The sequence below is a fragment of the Fistularia commersonii genome, chromosome 34 (assembly GCF_037954325.1).
Source record: "Fistularia commersonii isolate RoL2024-O1a breed Wild chromosome 34, RoL_Fcom_v1.0, whole genome shotgun sequence".
Lineage (NCBI taxonomy): Eukaryota > Metazoa > Chordata > Actinopteri > Syngnathiformes > Fistulariidae > Fistularia > Fistularia commersonii.
The window spans coordinates 3550205-3570750 of record NC_141317.1 but is presented as its reverse complement, the minus strand read 5'-3'; the positions used below and the strand labels follow the sequence as shown (position 1 = coordinate 3570750).

Genomic DNA, 20546 nt, shown 5'->3' with positions numbered 1-20546 from the left:
TCTTGGAATAGTATATTGAAAAAGGAGAGACAAGAAAGCCATATGAAATTGCTTAAGTCTTAAAGTATGATCATGAAAATAAATTAATTCTGCTTCAATGCAAGTAAAATAATCCATTTCAAATTCATCTTTACGCCCTCTCTTTGGCAAATAATTTTTCGCATTGTCTTGTACACGAAATAAATCCAAAATAAATAGTAGTTTCTGATCCAAAACAGAAGTGCGCTGAAAAATGGGAGAAAATAGAAAAACCGGTAGAAAAAATGAGCTCAGGGGAAAGGAATCAATCGAATAGGTTAAAGCTGCAATTGCGTTATTATACCGCTAGAGGGCGCCACCGCACACAAAACTACCGGAAGCTCAAAGCCCGTGGAGAGCGGTATTACACCTTTTTTTTAACTCTTAAACTCATCACATGGCGGCCTACGGAAGTGCTTTGAAATGTTTTTTCTTTTTTATTGTTCTCTTCCATCGACTGAAATCATAATGTCCGTCCGTCAAAAGTCGAGAAGAAAGAAGCGCAGCTGGATCAGCTGTCCGGCGGCAGCATGCCTCTCGGGAGAGGATGTGTTTTTTTTTTTTTTAATCACATTTTTTTAAAACTTTCATTTTAGATTTTTTTCAGAAAGTGTTTGAAAAGCCAAACTCCAGCCACGTATTTCAATCGAGTGTCCACTGGATTACTCTCCATTGTGAGTTTAGCATCAGGCCTTAGCGGGATAGGCGAACAACCCCGCCCCGGTGCCCCCTCCTCCTCCTCCCCCGCCTCCGGCGCTCTCTCCCCGGCCGGCGTCCGGGTAAGTGCGCCTCCGGAGCGGCGGAAACGTGCGGCGTTCCGGGAGCGTCGGAAATCAGAGATGGGCTGCACGATCAGCGCCGAGGACAAAGCCGCGGTGGAGAGGAGTAAGATGATTGACAGGAACCTGCGGGAGGACAGAGAGAAGTCCTCCAGGGAGGTCAAGCTGCTTCTGCTCGGTAGGGACGCCTCTTCTACCGGCCTGGTTCTGCTCCAGGAGTCCCTGATCGAGGTGTCGGTGACAGATGTGGAGGTGTGAGGGCATCTCTAGTGGAGGGTTTACCTGCTGCAAAGTCATTTCTGCACAGATAACTATTTTCTGAACTCGAAACTCGATTTATTTATCTAAAATAGAGGTAAAACTTTGTCATGGAGCTATGCATGGGAATGAGTCCTTTTGACACTTCCAAGATTTTTACAGCACGGGTCAGCACCAGTGTGAGATTGCATTTTAAACAAACAAAAAAAGGAGAAGGAAACTATTTTTTTTAACAGCAAAGAAGACAGACTGAGTAATGTTGGGGTTATATCAAAATGAAATGTGAAAATGAACTGGCGGTGGCGTGCTTTTGTAGGTCAGCGTAATCAACCGACGGTTTCTGCTCCGGTGATCTTGAAAAGGGTTTTTAAGCCGCAGCGATTAGTATTCCGGTCATTTTGCCCCAAATGTGTGAGGGTTTGTGGCATTACAGTTAATCACACGCGGTTTAGTCTCACCGAACGAAGCTCGGATCAGATGAGAGACGGTAATAGGTTTCTGAGTTTTGAAGTGCCCTCGGTGGCGGCCCCCCAAAACCCCCTCGGCCCCTCTCTCATTCCAGCACTGACCACTGACCACTATGTAAACGCTGCTCGCACATTAGATTATATTTCACTGACACTCTCGCGTATTGACCGGGCAGGCATGCCAAGGGGATTTGATGCTCGGAGTCCAGCGGCCAACATCTTTCTCTCGGAGCATTAGCGGGAACTTTACTCTGGGCGGAAATGTTCTGCGCCCCGAACCCCCAGGTTATTGGGTTTGCATTCAGAAAAAAAAAGAATGAAAATATCCAATGTGATTTTAAAGGATCCACATTATTTTTATACAAAATACACATATCCAGACACCCAAATTTGGCTTGTGAGAAGCAGTTGCCGTGCTTTCATAAACATCACAGATGAAGTTGAGAGGAATGACTAAGTGGTAAAAGAAACACGTGATGAGAAGTTTGACGGAAATATCGGACACATACGTCGCAAAACTCATCTGAGTCACTCGAGAGGCTTCAGATACTCTTTAAGGTTGCCACGGTGATGCCAACAGCTCAATTTTTACCGGACGACCGAAGGATTCATACAAGTGATTTACCAATTCACCACTACCGTAACGTGACAAATTTCCCCGTTTAAAAAAGTTCCCCTTTATTTCCAGCCACGCTGCCGAAAGAGTCAGATGTTCCTTCTTTCAATTTGATGGTCATGGTGGAAAGAAATGAAAAACTGAAAACAAAATTGCGGTCCCTGGTATCCACACATTACAAGAAATGGCATAAACTAAAGGGAACCGAGTGGTATCCCCTAAAAAAACCTTAACATAGTTCATCCGCAGCCCGGAGAACATCGTCAATACATTCATTCATGCAGGACATGATATTGATCGGGTGACATGTGATGTTTCTCCTTGTTTTTACACGGAAAATCTCCACAAGACACAGTGTTTAGTGCCCTCAGGCTCATGTTATTGTAAGAATCTTACAGACAACACAAGCGAGTCTCAAACCATTACAAGGTATTGTCAGTTTGATTATTAATCGATGAAAGTATGAACATTTCACCGCGTGTTCGCCGGAGATTATATTTTAAGAAGGGGGCCGACGAGCATGTAACATTTTGATCCATTCCAGTTCGTACAAGTTTAATGTGAAACCCGAACCCTCCGGGTTGCAAACACAGAGGAAGGAGTTTTTTTAGTGAAGCAGGAGGTTGATGTTCTATTGAAATGAACAAATTTGCATATTAATATATTCAGATTTTATTCTTGTATTAAATGATGGAGTATGGAAGTAGGTGGCCTCCTAAGAATATAAATTTGGCTATTATATTTAACTGCTATGTTTATGGATAACTCAAGTGAAGTGCGAGTGGTGAACGAATCGTTCACAACGCGAGTTCTTTTGGTGATTCATGAATCCCCGTTTATTAACTTGATCACTCACTCTAACGCCAACGCTAACTGCAAATAACAGACTGGATTTGTACGACTGGCATCCTAACTACATGTGAATAAATATATCTATTTAATCACTGTATCAGTCCTGTGGGAAGAACAACAGCACTGGTTTCTTGTTTCAACACATGCCTGGCTTTCCCTCCCTGCCGCTCTCCACACTCACGAAATGAGCGACTGATTCAGTACCTCAACGAACGAATCACTCATTAGCTCAGCGTACCCGCCCTCTCAGAAACCTGTGACTGACTCAGTGACTCAAATGACTCAAAAACCCTACTCTCTTTGGCGAGTGAATCGTATAGTTTCGAGTCAGTGAAAGATGTTGTAGATGTTGATCCTGACATATTTCTCGAGCTGAAGAACCCCCACGTTTGGGTTCCGGATCATATTCGCATTTTAGTTATTTCTGCACTTTATCTTTACCCGCACTTACTTGGGCAAGTGTACTAGTCCTCTGTGGAGTGTTGTTTATATTTTCTACGATGTCAGAGCCACCGAGGGAGAGCCGTGCAACTGCACGGTGATGCGTATTTGAGCGGTTCCACCGCACTGGTCATAGATTATGGCGTTATTGTTGCTAGGAGGACAAGCCATTGTGGGCTGCTGAGCTCTTGAGTGTGAGGACAAAAGTAAAACCTTAAATAGATATCACATGAAGTCATATAGACCTGGTTGTTGGAACAGTTTAATGTGGAGACGGACGAATCCCACCACTGGCTAGTTGATCTTTGAGGATTAACGTGGGGCTGCGGCGTGCCGGTGCAACACTACAACCCTGCAGAGAGTGGAAACTTTCATCTTCCTCTAAACCGCCGAGCAACGAGGGGAGGGCGCTTTTTTTTTTTCTCTCTTTCCAGGCAGTGCCCTGCACTCCCCGTCCGTCCAGGGTCAGGAGAGTTATGGGAAAAACAAAGAGAAACAGAGGAGTTTTCCTGCTGTTTTCAATACCTAACCGCAAATCTGGAAAGCCAATGCCCCCAACTCCCCCAACCCCCAATGAAAATGGTCTCCTGTTTGACCACAAACAGTGATTCACGTAAAATACGCATGTGAAATTCTTGTCAAATGAGGCCTGGTTTTGGAGACTCCTGTCTGGGTTTGGACAAGTCTGAGAATGCCTGCGAGAGGTTGGGTGGTGATCTGGCTCACGGCCAAGGATAATCAGGCGAAACCGGGACGAAAAGTTGCTTTAACAGACAGACGGCACCGAGGGACTTACACTCACACATCTGAAGAACCAGGGGTTTAATCCCTGTTGCAGACCGTATAACTATATTGCTCCGTTATAATCTCCTATTAAAGGAGAGCTTGGCAATATTCATCTCATATACATCTAATATCTATCAGTGCTGAGGTGATTCTGAACCAGGGAGATTCTCATGGGAGTCTTAAGTCAATCAGAATGTTTACTGAAATAACTTCCCACCGCTTAAAATGGATTCGTATAGATTAATTCAATCACACATCTCAAATAAGTTGTGTTTGAGTTAAAAAAAAAAAAAAAATGGATAGTTTAACAGAAGGACTCTCCGTAGCTTATTCGGTGTAATGAACTATGAGGAAAGAGATACAAAGTCCATTATTGCAAAAATGAGAGTGGCTCAAAAAGGAAGTCGGGAGTACTTGTGTGTTTTGTTTTCTTTTAGCATTTTCGAATCAATCAGAATCAGAATCAGAAAGTCTATATTCGCCACGTATCTTTTTTTTAAATACAAGGAATTTACTGTGGTTTGTCAGTGCTTAGTAGACAACATGGAATAAGCATTAAATAAAAATGTGAAATCAGGACAAGATTGAGACTCTTTTAACCAAACGATAGGCAGTATTTGCGCTCCCAAACATCCTGAATACTTTAATATTTGGGATTATCTCCTTTGGAAAAAAAACACTGATCCAGCCAGAAGTATGACAACTGTTTCCTGTTTGGCCGCATCATGTCGAAATCCTGTCAACATTTGTCACTGGATGTTCTCGATTTTCTCAAGGGGAGGCCTAACTCATATTTCTATTTCTGGCTATCTCTTCTTTGGCTTTAAATCTCCAAGCCGTGTAATCGGCCATTAGCGAGTCTATCAATTCAATTCATATTGGCTACTAGTTATAGTCTTCATCGTAATCATTCTCAACATGTACAACTGAGCATGCAGTAAATACACCTTGTAGTACCTATTCTCAACCTTAACATCACCAGAGAGCGTGTTTTGTTCTTTTGTGTTTCTTTTTCTAAAACGTCTGAAATGGTTCATTACTTTTTTTGGACGGATAAAAATAAAACTCCCATCCATCTCTTTCAGGTGCTGGGGAATCTGGGAAAAGCACACTAGTTAAGCAGATGAAGTAAGTCACAACATGTAACAGAATTTGCCAATCTCTTGATATGACATGTTCTCGTATCAAACCTCTTCCGTCCGACGTGAAAGATCGACACGGTGTTGCGTTATGTGAACAGAAGTCTGATCGGCTCAGTTTTTCCACGGCGGCCGGCGATGACGAACAATCATCTTTGTGGAAATGAGTATGAAAGTCATTTCATCCTCTTAGGCATTAGCAGAATAGAAAGCTCCCTTTTTGCATAATATGCTAAACAAAGACCTGGGAGGCCAGTTGTAGCATGGCTGGATCTGAATAGATTCTCCCCCCCGAGTTCCCACATTAGACATGCTGCACGCCCACCAGAGCCTGGATTTCAACATGAATGATTATCTTGCAAAATTGTCCGTTTTTAATTACGATCGATCAATTGTTCACACTGTCTTGTAGTGAATGTAAGACATACACGGACGTTTTATCGTCTTTTTGTTGTTGTTGTTGTTGCAGGATCATTCATAAAGATGGCTACTCAGAAGAGGAGTGTGGTCAGTACAAAGTGGTGGTTTACAGCAACACCATCCAATCCATCATGGCCATCATCAGGGCAATGGGTCGACTAAAGATTGATTTTGGGGACGCAGCGCGGGTGGTAAGCTGACTACACTCACGCAAGAGTACCCCCACAAAAAAAAATAAAAAAGGGATTTACACGAGGCGCTATCTCCGTCACCAGGAGGACGGCCGCCAGTTGTTTGCCCTGGCCAGCACGGCAGAGGAAGGAGTGATGTCTCCCGAACTGACGGCTGTGATTCGGAGGCTGTGGAGCGACGGCGGCGTCCAGGCCTGCTTCGATCGATCGCGAGAGTACCAGCTCAATGACTCTGCAGCATAGTGAGGAAGGACCACGTTCACCCGTCAACACGTAGATCTCCACAGAAACAAATCGCTTTCAAATTGTCACACGTTTCAATATTGTCTTGCATCACATATGAACCTCTGTGATGATTCTCCAAATTGATATGCCACCTTTTTTCTGAGACTTACCTCCAAACACAAGTTAAGTTTCCTTGTGGACATATCACTTCTCATCTCACGCCTATATTTGCAGTTATTGAAAAACCATGCATCTTATTGCAACTTACTAACTTTTTCAACGCATATTGAAAGCTCCCAATGGTCCATTCCGTTTTGTGTTGCAATGTAAAAAATGCACTGATCTTTTTTTTTATCAATCCACATTTCTGTGCAATAACAGTATCAAATACTAATAGTGCAATAACCTGGAATGATATACATATATAGTACATATAATTCTACTCATATACCTGTATATATACTTGTATATTCCTTGTATATCTATTCTTATTTTTTATTGCGTTTTGTTTTTTTTTTTTTTACATGGATTTTTATCTTTCTTATCTGTGCCCAACGAAGAGCAATTTCTGCCTCGGGGATCAATAAAGTGCTCTGATTCTGATTCAGATTCTGATTCCTGTGTCTCAGCTATCTGAACGACCTGGACAGGCTCTGCCAACCCAACTACGTCCCGACCCAGCAGGACGTGCTGCGGACACGCGTGAAGACCACTGGCATCGTGGAAACTCAGTTCACCATCAAAGATTTCTGCTTCAAGTCAGTGAGATGTAATCGCACGAGTTGGCTGTCGTGCCAAAGACGGATCTCATTCATCCTTGTTTTCACACTGTTCTGGTCAGAAATAAGATTCTCTCTTTACAGACTCTGCAAAGAGACAATGTCATCACATTCAAGTGCCTTGAACCTTTCCGTCGCTCTTATGCAACAGTCACACCACTTCCTTTAGTTTATTCTGTGGGTTCCTCGTTTGCGGTAGTTTTATCATCCCCAGGCTCTCAAGATGAAAACTGACACTGCCTTTATATGGACAGCAACAAAAATATACTCATCTGCACTTTCAGATGTACAAAGCAGACTGTTAATGCCGTTTACAACCAGATATGAATCCCATTCAACATTCCATTTCTCAGAAAGGACCACTTTCATAGCACCTGCTTATTGGATTATTGTTTTTTTTTTAATGAAATTCAAGATTCAAAGAGTTTATTTCCATGTGCAATGTCTAGAAAGTGTTTCCCTGTGCAATGAAATTCTTATTTTGCCACCCGCAGTTAAGCCAGATAGGTAGTGATAGATAAATAATAATAACATACTGTTGTAACCAGATGTAAACAGTGCAAGGAAATGTTAACACTGCACAGAAATGTGAACAGTATTAGAAATGTAAACAGTGTTAGCAACATTCTCAAGTTAAAGTCGACTGCAGCTTTGAACGTGAGAACTCCCAAAGTGCAGGCGCGGGTTTTGCAGACAGTTTAAATAAACAGCTGAGTTACGTCAACGATCGAGAACAGCAAATAACTTTTCGCAATAATTGTGCATGATGACGTACTTGGTTTAAGAAATAATATGAAATTTTCAGTTTCAGAGAGCGGATAAATATATATATTTTTTAAATCCTACGGTCTTTCCCATCAGTGTTGTTATGGTTGTTACGATAGTTCAATCCTCTGCATCTGATTCGATCTTCATGTTAATACAGCTGAAAATGGGATGTGTTTTGAAGAAGGTTGAGCCAGTGAAGGGTTGAACCTAATCATAACCTAAAGTCTACCATAGTATTTGGTTTTAAAACAAAACGCAAAAAAAAAAAATATATACATATTATGTATGTGTGTGTATATATATATATATATTTGTGTATGTGCATACGTGTGTGTGTATATATATATATACACACATATATATGCACGTACGTATCTATTTATATTTATGAGCTACTGCCCTGACGAGGACTAATGTTTTCATACTGTGATGTATTTTTCAGAATACACCAGTATTATTGACTTTATAAAGAATACACTGGAATTATTACCTTTATGATTTTAGATCCTGACATCATGTTACCCTTGTAAATTTGGCAGTATTTTTATCTATTCACTTCAAAGTTTGAATCTGAATGTCGGGGGACCCACATTAAATACACTTCGAGAGTTGGCCTATAAATGCTCAATGTTACTGTAACTGACATTTTGTGTATTAGGTGGTGTTCAAATGTGTTGATTTGACAAACTACGAATGAAAGTGTTCATTTTCTCACCTCCTGGAACCAAAAAAATAACGCAGATCGGCTTGCTATCATCGGGGTTATTTGTATTTGTATCTGTGCGTCAGATTGAGTTTGATTTGACCTTAAAAAAAACGACCATTGTGATAAATCTCAAAAATACAATAATTCAGCCACTCTTTCTGTGTCCAGACTGTTTGACGTCGGAGGTCAGCGGTCGGAGAGGAAGAAGTGGATTCACTGTTTTGAAGAAGTGACGGCCATCATCTTCTGCGTAGCGCTCAGTGACTATGACCTCATGCTGGCTGAGGATGAGGAGATGGTAAGTCATATTGACGTTTTCATAATCGCATGAGGCTAGAAGGCGATAAAAGCTGTGAGTTTATGCCGTGCCATTTCCCTCAGAACCGCATGCATGAGAGCATGAAGCTTTTTGACTCCATCTGCAACAACAAGTGGTTCAGAAACACCGCCATCATCCTATTTCTCAACAAGAAGGATTTGTTTGAGGAGAAAATCACCCGCAGTCCGATCACCATCTGCTACCCTGGATACACGGGTGAGTCCGTAACACGCTTATTGAACACGCCTGAAATGTTGTAAACACAAAAAGACTTTCCATAACGTTTTTTTTTATTCATTCTTTTTAGCCTCAGTTGTGTACTTTGATGAAAAGGAAGATTTTACCTCTTTTTGATAAGATAATAGAAGATTACAGTACATTACATTTGGCAGACGCTTTTATCCAAAGCGACTTACAATAGAGGACATAAGCACTATAACACTTGCAAATACAAGATGCACAGGAAATATACAGAACAGTAAGCTGTTTTTTTTTTTAATTTTTTTTTTTAGATAAGATAAGATAAGATAAGATACGAACAACTTTATTTATCCCGAAGGAAATTGTTGTGCCAGAGTTTCAAGCAAAACATAACAATAATAGATAATAGTAGGAAGGAGAGAGAATAAGAAATACAATAAAATATCAAGTGTTTTTAAAGTTAAGGCTATCAAGTGTTTTAAGGTCTTTGATGAGTTATACATTAGCATCTATTGGGTTTTCTTCACTTTTTCCTCAGAGAAAATCTACTGCAACTCAGCATCTCAAATATGTCGCATTTATTTATGTCATGCATGCTTGATGGACGTTCCGACCAGTTGCAGAAAACACACACGCATCAGTTTTTTGTTACCGTCCACATTACTGCAGGTGGGAGCTCATATGAGGAGACGTCGGTTTATATTCGCTGTCAGTTTGAAGACTTGAACAAACGGAAGGACATCAAGGAAATCTACACCCACTTCACTTGTGCCACCGACACAAAGAACGTGCAGTTTGTCTTCGACGCCGTCACGGACGTCATCATCAAGAGTAACCTGACAGAAATCGGGCTCTACTGAAAGCTACAGGTCAGTTCTCTGACTCAAGCCGCCCGAGGCAGCGTGGGCATTGTTCCCAGAGCGAACAGTTTAAATTTTTAGTCACTGTTAAGTTTCTCCGTGGTTTACTTCACGGGTTTAATGATGCGTTGTCTTCGGTTCAGTGTTAATGTGTCGGAAAATATTTGGATCTAGTGGGGGTTTTGCTTTTGAAGGGTGTGATAAGTAGGTTTTTAAAACAGTTTCAGAAGGAAATTCATCGTGTAACTGAAACTCTGAATAAAACATATCATCCACCTGTCCATTAGTAAAAATAGATAGTACGCTTACCAGACCTGGACACCGCCATAGGAGATAAAACTCTACTGAAAATGTATATAAAATCTAATTGCAATAAAAGTAGCATGATAGTTTATCTTATTACAAACGCTTGTGTCACAAAGCAGAATTGGTGTGTAAGGGTACTTATTTTCAAGTTTACTGCACGTTTCTGCATCGCAATGTTGGCTCACTTGGGGATATTCAGTATTAACATGGCAACTGATGCTAGAAACTAAACCTGCTCTCTAACACACACACATACACACACACAAACACACACACACACACATGCGCAGATGTAGAGAGGTCATGATGGGATACCTCAAAAATTAGGCACGGCAAGAAATGAGGTCAGCAGAGCAGAAAAGAACATGCAATACAAATAAAATATTGCTAAAAAGGGACATGTTGCACTGTTTTGTTGTTCACCTTTTTTTTTTTAACTTATCATTTTGATGCCGGTTACCATGGTTTCCTCACAGACTTACACAGGTTGATAGTTACAGAAGAGGCAATCGGGCCTTGATAAATGGCACCTAAAGGATAATAACAGCAAAGAGAGTAAGTGCAGCAGGAAAAATGACAACTTTCACATTCTGTTTCACTAATTTAAGCTCTCATTTAGTATTCAGAGTCTAACATCCGGGTCAAATACACTTCCCATGTATATACTCTGTGAAGGATGTTTACTAACACCAGACCTGTGTTAGTTTTGTGCTATATTCAGGGCGCGTGTGAACTTCAATTGGATTTCTAAGGATCGTTCAGGAGTTTATATAAGAATACTGACGTTAAACTTTTATACGCATTTTATTCCCATTTAGTCCTGGGATGCTGGTGTATTTTAATACATTAAAGGCCGTAATAAACAATGAGTGCACAACTAGTTCACGCTTGAGTCTTTTTTTATTTTCTTTCTCTCTCTCTGTCTCTCTCTCTCTGCGTTTAAAGCCTTTATCTGATGTTGAAAGTGGAGAGAGACAGGAAATGTGTGGAATGACAGAAGGGGAATGACATGCAGCAGATTAACCGGCCAGCCGGGAGCCGCACCGGGAACTTGCTGATTAGGGCAATTTCTCAAATCTCTCGGCTCCACGGTAAACTTTTACTTTGCCCTGCACGTGAACTTGGAAGTGGAACGTCACTGAATTTATGTGCGTCAGACTTGTTTGCCAGTCGGCAATTTCCCGCGTTCGCTTGTTTGAAAACTATCTTTGAAGCCGGTGAAAAACAAAGTTGTCATAGCAAAACAGTGAAAAAAAAAGGGAAAGATTTGTTTCCTATTTGCATGTTTATCAGACCACATAATTTTTTTGACAAGAAACTAATGTTTAAATATAGTTTTCTTGATCAAAAAAAATTGAGGTTTTTGAATACACTTCTTGACGTGTATTTTTTTATGAACGCATGTCCATTTGACACCCAGTTGGAGGACACCTTCACTATGATAAGACACGATGGTAGGAAAAGAACATGTTCCTACAGTATTTAATATTGTGTATTTTATTTATCTGTCTGTCTGCTCTTATAGTCTCAATGGGTTTTCCACAATGGTGACACTCTCTGGCGTGTCGAGAGCATTACAACTGACTCCATCCCAACTTTGTCCTCGGTTTTATTTCATCGCTGGATGAGTGGATCAGTGATGTGTTACAGTCACTTTCCTTTTACTTGCAGGTATCGGGAGTGAAGTCCAGACTTCTTGGCTGGTACGTTAATGTCTTCAGGTGAATTTTAAAACGCATGCGATACTCGGGCCGAACCGGTGCTTCCCACAGGACCTATGGGATCAATGTTTCGAGGACTTGCTATCTGACTTTATTCGTCTTTTTTTTTTTTTTTTGTAGTATGTTGCGATAGATATGATTGAAACAACTGTCATTATGTTTGGATCTATTTGACACTTTACAGCTGGCAAGTAAAGACCCCTGATGTAAAATAGACTAAAAGAGATTGTCAATTCTTTCTTTATTTCACAGCTCACGTTAAGTTCGCTTCAAATTTCAAGTGTTGCGTTTTGTTTTTTCTTCTAGTGAATGTCTTTTCCAACATTGCTTTTAACTCTATATGTCACTTTTCATTTCAAAATGAGTTGCAAATATATCCTTTTTCAACTTTTGAATGTAAGAATGCCATAACTTTATCGTAGAAGAGTCTTTTTGTGAGCAGTATATATGTAAGTAGCCTTAGTGTTAGATCTGGGGGGTTATTATTACATTATCAAACTAACTCAATCGCACAACATTATGCTGAACATTATATTTTGTTCACTGAATGCATCACAGGGAGCTCTGAATAGTTCCAGTATTTTTTTTTTCCATATCATTTTTCTGTCAGTTGAGCACCATGTGGAAGCCATTCTATTTTCAATGCATTTGTAAAATACGGTGGATTGAAAAGGAAAAAAAAAAACTGACAATTGAGGTACAACTTTATATACCAACACACTATTTAACTGCCGGGACTTAATCAAACAACACTATGGAACCTAATAATAGACTTCTGTATTTGTCAGGATCACGCTTCACCTACCGCCTTCTCAAAGCCCGAACTTTGCTTTTCATCGCACAAATCACCCGTGGGTCGATTAAAATAACGCTTTTCTATCAGTTTTCATCATACCTGTGTATACTGAACTTCACTATCAATAAAGAAAAAAAGGTTGAAAAACTTAATTACCCCCTTTTAATTGTTTACAAGCGTGCCGTTCTACAGCAGGGTTTTTAATTCAAGCACACAGAGTCACAAGTGAAGTTAATGCAGCTTTATTTCATGCCTCTACGTTTCATAAGAAAGGACAAAGTCAGAATTTTTCATTCCCTTTTCACAATGAACCATAATCCCTATAGTCTTTCCCTCTTTTTCATATATTCAATATCAATGTATGAATTATTTATCTTTCAAAATATAATGAATTGTCTACTCTTATGTACAAATTTCCACTACCGTGCTCGACCCTCAGAGATTTATTCATCACATTAAAATGTTAAGTGAATCGGATACATTAACGCTATTCAAATTAGATACGTGTACAATTTGGTTTGTAATCTGGATACACTGCAAGTACTGGGAATATCTGCGATATTTGCTCAGCGACTTTGCACAGTTTAAATATCAAGACCACAGAGACTACTGTACTCAAAAAACAAAACAAGAAAGCAATGATGCTATTTAAAATATTAACATTTTCTCCCAGATTTATTATTTTTCTTAGTTTTACAGGATTCTGTTTGAATAGTGATTATTACTCAGCGAACGAAGGGATCAATTTTGAATCAAAACCGGCAGCTATTTCATCTTCAAACCTTCCCATCCGCAGCTTTCCTGGCGCGATACAAATATTGTACTTGCTATGGAAGAATCGGGATCATCTGTGCATCCGTGGCGGGAAAATATCGTGAGTTGACTGTTGCGTCGATCCAAGCCAGACATCAATGTTTCTGCGGGGGTAGCGAAGTGAGAGATGGTGATGGGCAAGGAGTGAGTCTCGGAACCGGGACTTGGCATTGAAGCGATGGCGTGAACCTGACAAACCGAGGATCCTCAGTACTCCCATCAGTGCATTTCCCAGCCGATGCCAATATGTGAGGGGTTAAGGTAGGAGAAGGGATATCTGCAAAGCGGAGAGAAAATGGAAAATAAATGGGCCTCATTCAACATGAGCCGCCTGACTACTTAAAGCTTGCGACGTGCGTTTTAATCACGAATACCGAGGAATAAAAACAGTATTATCATACAAGAGCCAAAAGGCTGGCTAGACAGCCTCCACATTTAATTTATATTTATGTCACGGCGAGATGATGTAAGCGAGGCCACCCCATCGTCATCCCCGCATTTACCTCTCTTCACGGCAGAGAGCTGCTTAGAAAAGACCGCAATCTTTAAGGTTTTCTTTGATGATGATGTCCGTGACCGCGTTGAACACGATCTCGACGTTCTTTGTGTCTGTGGCACAGGTCAAATGGGAGTAGATTTCTTTCACGCCCTTCTTCATGTTGAGATCCAGGAACTGCGTCTTGATGTAGTTGCTGGCGTCGTCGTATGTGTTCGGGCCTGAGAAAGGCAAGACGGACGCAGAATTAAAAGGTTTCCCCCCGAATTCTAGAGATTTGATCCAAACCGATCTCACCTTTCATTTTTTTCTTTATTCACGATTATACATTTTGCTCGATTCTTTTTCGACCCGATGTGTTTTAATAGACAAATGCTGCCCGAAGGCGAGGAATTCAACGTTAATAACAAAGTCGGTCCAAAGGCAAAACAGTTCCCGATGGGTTTTACCGTCATAATCTGGGAAGCAGATACTCAGGTGGACTTTCTTGATCTTCTCCTCAAAGAGATCCTTCTTGTTGAGGAAGAGCACGATGGATGTCAGTGCGAAGAATCTGTGGTTGCAGATACTGTTGAATAGATGGAGGGACTCGTGCATGCGGTTCTAAAGGGGTCAAAAAGAAAAGGACTGTTAGCCGCTTGCCGACACGCCGCGTTTCAAATTGTCACGGATCCCCACTCACCACTTCATCGTCCTCTACGAGCACCATGTCATACGCGCTGAGAGCTCCGCAGAAGATGATGCAGGTCACGCCCTCGAAACAATGGATCCATTTCTTTCTCTCTGACCTCTGACCGCCGACATCGAACATCCTTTTTTTTTCACCCGCGGAGAGTGAAACAGAGTCAATCTAGAGAAAAAAATCCGAAGCCGGACGTCGCCCACAGGTTCGCGATCGACTTACCTGAAGTGCAGCTCTTTGCAGGAGAACTGTTCTTCGATGATACCGGTGGTTTTGACTCGAGATCGCAGCACGTCCTGCTCGGTGGGGAGGTACTCCGGTTTGCAAATTCTCTCCATTTCGTTGAGGTAGCTGAAGCGGAGAACAAATGAACCGGTCAGCACGTGTCAGAAATGCAACCGTCCTCCTTCCCATTCCTTATAGATGCGCATCCAGGTAATAAATATGGACTCACTAGCCAGCAGAGTCGTTCAGCTGGTACTCGGCGGCTCGATCGAACCCAGCCTGCACGCCCGAATCTTTCCACAACTTCTTGATGACGTCGGCCAGCTCAGTTGGCATCGTACCCTCCTCAATGGAATCTGACAAATTCTGCAGTTTCTGCGCGTCCTCCTGTGGTTTCACGCCAAGGAAAAATAAAAAAACATACTCGTCAGCGTCGCCATCGGGGCCGTATGACGGTGACGTGTGAAAGCGAGGCGTAACGGTCGACCTGTCCGGAGGACGAGCCAAAATCGATGCCCAGCATCTCCATGCCTCTGATGATGGCCAGGGCAGACTGCAGGATGTTCCCGTAGATGATCGCTCTGAACTCCATTTGCTCTTCTTTTGTGTAACCTCCCTGATGCAGAATCCTACAAGCGGATGAGTGAAAGTGTTTTAAGTTTTTAGAAATGGTGTGAAGGAAAAAAAAAACGATGCTACACTAGGCCAGGCAGTCATTTTCAATACTTGGATATAGAATCAATATAGGATTTTAATGAGACAATTTTAAGCCCATTCCGGTGAAACACAACAGTTTAGGTTCTCAGAAAATACACAACCGAGGTGACCATCACCGTCGGCACACAGTGCCACCCTGTGGTGTGTTTGCTTGCTCTACTAAAAGCAGATTTTTAAATAATTGACTCGAAACAGGACAATGTGGAGGCCACTTTTGCCATTGTTACATTGGACCACCTTTGGCACCCGATTCCCAAATGCAGACTTACTTCATTTGCTTTACGATGGTGCTTTTCCCCGACTCGCCAGCACCTGGGGAGAGAAGACAAGGCTCAGCATCAATACCTCTGCTTTAATTACTTAAAATATTTAAAAGTGTTAAAATATATAATATAAATAACTATAATTATATTTAAAAGTCCAAAAATTTAAAAAAAATCTGTTTTTTTTTTCAAGCCAATATGTGTTCAACTCATGTCGGAATATTCCAAGTTCGCCTCCACTTTTTAACCACTTGCATGTCAACACAAGCTCTTGACGGTCGTAAAAAGGAAAGGAAGCGGGTAAAATCCTGCAGAGGTTTGGCAGCGTCAGTCAGGAAAGCACGGCGTGGCCCGTGGCAGTGGATACGACCGATTTATAATTAGAAAAGTGTATTTTTTTTCCAAGGACCACAATTTCTGCTATTTTACCGTCAACACATATCAAGTGAAACCTCAGGATTTCAGTCTAGTTTGATCCTCTTGTTTATAGGCTCTTTAGAACATCTCATATATTGAGATCCTCTTCATGAGACTGAAGGGACTGAGGGACCGTCAGAAATGTCAACAAGCCACCAAACACAGCGGAGTTGAAAGTCTCGTTCCAAAAGAATATACATTTCTGCATCTTAGAAAAACACGCCGTCTTCACAAAAATCAGTGCATTTTTTATACGTGTATATACGTATTATAAGTGCACGCGCCTAAAAAGAGACAATCTGATGGTTCATCGAAAGGGAGAAGGACTTCAAAATCTGCTCATCCAGCAGAACAGATTGTTTGAGGAACTTCAGACTTTCGCTCTTGTAGCTTTAACTCAATCCATCCGGCAGAAACGGTCAGTGCTTAGGATTTGGCAACAGCTTTATTTTGGGTTGTTAATCGTTCACTTAAAGTTCGCCATCTACAGAGTTCAGATAAAGACGATGGGCCACCCAACGTCGTGTCGCTCACCGTCTTGTTGTAGTGTTATATCAACACTCACGCTCATTCTGAGAAGTTAGTATAGATGGTGTTTTAGCTGAGGGGACGAGAATTCGTCAAGCTGTTTTGTATTTAATAAGGAAACTGAAGGAGCCCCGTATTTACCGAAACTTATAGAGGAAGGAACTTTACAGACGCCACAATGTCTGAAATCAATGTCAACAAACACTATGAGAAATGACCTCTATGGACTTTTGGGGGGGAAGATGCACTTTTTGCTGCTTTCGTATATTTTAGTTCTCTGGAAAGATTCCTATCTGACCGTCCTGTGTCTGATTCTGGTGATTACGGCGGGGTAATCTCCACTACGTGAGGGTTTTTATTTTTTACCCATACTTTTTTTTTACCAAACATTTCATGCTGTCATTTAGAAAATACATATTTTGATTATTTTTTCCAGAGGCAGAGCAATGTAATGCATCAAATACCTGTTTTTTTTGTAATCCTCCAATGCAAGTCTTTCGTTTAACTTTGTGTTTTATTTGTTAAATATTTATCGGCGATATGATAATGGTTGTTGTGGTGATTTTCAGGGTCAGAGGAGACCTCGGCAAGTAGATCTGCGCTAAACCATTTAGCTAATCGGATTGACGTATCGCTACTGTGCTGTGATTCGTTTAGACCTGAAGGCCGTGATCTTTTAAGCACCAACGTCCTTCCGTAAGAACTGAAAAGTCATTGTTATTTTTAAGACGTGCAAAAAAACTGAACTTCCCTACACTGGAGAACAAGTCGATACTCGGATTTTCCATTAAATTGGATAATTAATCCAAAACTTTGGGGGATATAATAAAATCTTATTTACAAAATTATGACAAAACTCTCAGACACTCGTTTAACTTTCAGCTGTTTCTTGCTGCTCCGGTCTCATCTCTCACTCCCTTTCCTCCGTGCGCCGGGTTACCTTTATTTCTGGCAAACTACTGCTAGTAGTTATCCAGAAAGAAATACTCCAAACGATCACTCATTACCAGATTACACTATTAGAGCCTATTCTACTGATTATCATATTGCGGTTTAATATCTAGCCATCGTCTGTCACTTGTCCTGCACTCAGCGTCGCCAAGGATGCCGGAGCCCATCCCAGCTGCGATAGGTGAGAGGCGAGATACAGCCTGAACTGGTGGCCAGTCAATCGCAGGGCCTCGTACAAAGACAGACAACATTCACTCACTCATTCAGGGCAATTTTTACCCATTTTCTTCCAATTAACCTGCCGCGTGTTTTTGGACTCCGGGAGGAAACCGGAAACCAGGAGGAAAGTCACGCAGACACGGGGGAGAACAAACTCTTACCGACAGGTCTCCTTGTGAGTGAGTGAGGCTGAAGCTTTAACCACATTTTCAAACTAAGGAGAAAAAAAAAATTACCCCTCAGCTCCATCTGTCTCTGAAGAATCTGTTCTTCCCTGCAGAATTTATCGGCAAATGCTTCGTTCATTTTCGGAATTTAAATTTAAATTGCACGAATGAGGCTGCAGAATTTTGAGGGCATGCATGTGGACATCTTTGCAGCAACACTTGCGCATCACTATCCCTTTTGGAATTAAAAAAAAAAAAAAAAAGAAGGATGAAAAAAGTCTTCACCAGTCCACTTACCAAGCAGTAATAACTTGACTGTTTTAGAATCCTTATCGGCATCTTCCTGGAGTTGTTTTTCCAACTCCTTGGACTTTTTGTCCTCGGCGCTCGCTCCTGCACCCATGCTTTCTTCCTCCAAGTACTCAAGATCCTCAAGGATGGAAATTTTGACGGTCGTCTGTGAGCAGGTGCAGAGAATCTGGATGCAGCACTAATCGTGCTGAAAGGCGATTTCCGAGCGGAAGGGGATTGGGAGGGAGGTGCTTGAGCCTTCCTGGCTTCGTTGGCTCCCTGCGAATAGATGATCAGATGGGACCCTCTCAGGGATCAAATCAATTCACCAGCTCTGGCAGGCAGAGAGCTCCACTCTTTAATTCCCTCTTCTTAAACCCCGACCTCAGAGATGCCTCTTCCTGATTGGCCAATCAATCCAATTAGTTTAACAAGGGCGATATGAGTATGATGTCGAGAATGAGGTGGGGGAATGGGTGTGGGTGTGGTGTGTGTGTGTGTGTGTGTGAGGGGGTAAACCGAACCTGCATACTTGATGGCAGTGACAGTGTGGATGCCCACTTCAATTTAATTTGATTGAATATAAAGCAATCCTGTTAATCAATGTGATCATGCTATTGTTGTTGAGGTTATAGATAGAGGTGCTTCTGATACTTTGGCCATCATATTAAAAATTGGCTTCAATATAATGCACGGCAGTGTCTCAAAAGTACTCCACCAAAAAAGAAAAAGAAGAAAAGAAGCCCATAAAAAGCTATGAGCCTTCTGAGAACATGATATAGTTTGTCAAACATAAGGTGTCGCTATGGTCATTATAGTTTTATAAATCTGTGATGTAATATAGAGAAGATGAACAACAGTTGAGTTTTCATCAACAGTCAAGGATCGGGTTCGGTTTTTCACGCTCTTCGAGGAAATTTAGACGTAATCATTGAAAATATGTTTCCTCCATTTGTCCCCGCTACCTGTTGGGGGGGCTCTTGATTTCGGCGTCAATCACGTGGACAGGCTGGGAAGGAGGCATTAAGGACTCATAACCTTCTTATGGTTAAGACGTTTAAATCCTAGGTGATGTGGTTCCTGCCAAATAAAGCAACTGTCACTCCTCTTTGGTGTAACATGTAACGCAACCTTAATGTGATTCCCATGTTACATAATTGGTGAGAGATCAGTCAAATTCACCTGTCTAAAAAAAAAAAAAAAATCCCTCGCGTGGCACGTCAGTCAGAGAGCCGGAGGTGTGATGCTCCGCGTTGTCGTACGAGCGGAGCGGCTGATCCGAAGGGGCGGGTGCGAGTCGGAAGGCCTCATCTTTCCCCCGTTTGCCCTCCCTCCCCCCCGCTACATGATGGAAATCGGTCAAAAGACACCGATCCAAATGTGTGTGTGTGTGTTAGGAAACTGGTTGCGTCCAAAGCCCTCGCTATTTACAAACTGGCTTGACAGGTGGAATGTCTGCGGTATTCTGAATCAGCGACATAGCAATTTGACCATGGAGCTTTTAGGATAAAGCAAACAAAACCATTGATACAGTTCATGTTAAATGACAATATGGAGGTTTTCTTTTTGGAATAATAAACATTTATTTAAGTGCCTTTCTTAAAGCTGTAGGACATTTTACCATAGAGAAATTTTTATAAAAACAAAAACAGGTAAAACAGCTGTGGATAAAACAGAAAAATGAAAGCCAGAGCTGTGGCGAAAAAGTGAGCAGGCAAGTTTGAACAGGTGACGTTTGATTTGAAGCGAGTCAGCAGTAGAATTTTGTTCTTCTGCTTGGTAATTTAAATTCAAGACGAACTGACATCACCATGGCAACAACGTCAATTTATGATGACCCCTCTACTACTAATAGTACTATGTTATTTGTTGATGTCACTGATATTTCTGAGCAGATCTTTTATCTGCTATGCACACACACATGAATAGGCAGTGTCAACATGTCAATAACTTTATATTACGATCACATAAAAACACATTACAAAAGAATCTGAATTTCATTGACATGTCAAACTGAGATGAAAATCAATGGCAATAACTTTTAATTTTCTTGGTTGCTTAAATTAATGGACTAACTGGGAACCTGAGCAGTGTCTGGCAGAGGAAGAAATATAAAGAATGATATTGAA

The 20546-nt window shown here is 41.4% G+C and overlaps 2 protein-coding genes across 2 annotated transcripts; one reads left to right on the top strand and one right to left on the bottom strand.

Annotated features, from left to right (window-relative positions):
* The first annotated feature begins 703 nt into the window (after positions 1-703).
* Positions 704-12800, top strand: gnai3 (guanine nucleotide binding protein (G protein), alpha inhibiting activity polypeptide 3). Its single transcript, XM_086141191.1, has 9 exons — positions 704-975; positions 5303-5345; positions 5826-5967; positions 6052-6209; positions 6822-6950; positions 8614-8743; positions 8827-8980; positions 9635-9834; positions 11803-12800. Exons 1-8 carry the CDS (start codon positions 858-860, stop codon positions 9823-9825), a joined length of 1065 nt encoding a protein of 354 aa, XP_085997317.1. The 5' UTR covers positions 704-857; the 3' UTR covers positions 9826-9834; positions 11803-12800.
* Positions 12801-12874: 74 nt separating this feature from the next.
* gnat2 (guanine nucleotide binding protein (G protein), alpha transducing activity polypeptide 2) lies at positions 12875-18762 on the bottom strand. Its single transcript, XM_086141190.1, has 9 exons — positions 18424-18762; positions 15851-15893; positions 15352-15493; positions 15094-15251; positions 14862-14990; positions 14640-14769; positions 14407-14560; positions 13965-14178; positions 12875-13738 (listed from the first exon to the last, which is right to left on the bottom strand). The coding sequence occupies exons 1-8, from the start codon at positions 18527-18529 to the stop codon at positions 13988-13990; spliced, it is 1053 nt and encodes a 350-aa protein (XP_085997316.1). The 5' UTR covers positions 18530-18762; the 3' UTR covers positions 12875-13738; positions 13965-13987.
* Between the last annotated feature and the right edge of the window lie 1784 nt (positions 18763-20546).

Excerpts from the sequence above, each read along its gene's own strand:
- gnai3 (XM_086141191.1), top strand. The coding sequence starts at position 858 with ATGGGCTGCACGATCAGCGCCGAGGACAAAGCCGCGGTGGAGAGGAGT. Across the intron at positions 8,744-8,826 it reads TGGCTGAGGATGAGGAGATG|AACCGCATGCATGAGAGCAT; the intron begins GTAAGTCATATT and ends CATTTCCCTCAG. Across the intron at positions 8,981-9,634 it reads CTGCTACCCTGGATACACGG|GTGGGAGCTCATATGAGGAG; the intron begins GTGAGTCCGTAA and ends ACATTACTGCAG.
- gnat2 (XM_086141190.1), bottom strand. The coding sequence starts at position 18,529 with ATGGGTGCAGGAGCGAGCGCCGAGGACAAAAAGTCCAAGGAGTTGGAA. Across the intron at positions 15,252-15,351 it reads TTGGCTCGTCCTCCGGACAG|GAGGACGCGCAGAAACTGCA; the intron begins GTCGACCGTTAC and ends GTGAAACCACAG. Across the intron at positions 14,561-14,639 it reads TCGTAGAGGACGATGAAGTG|AACCGCATGCACGAGTCCCT; the intron begins GTGAGTGGGGAT and ends TGACCCCTTTAG.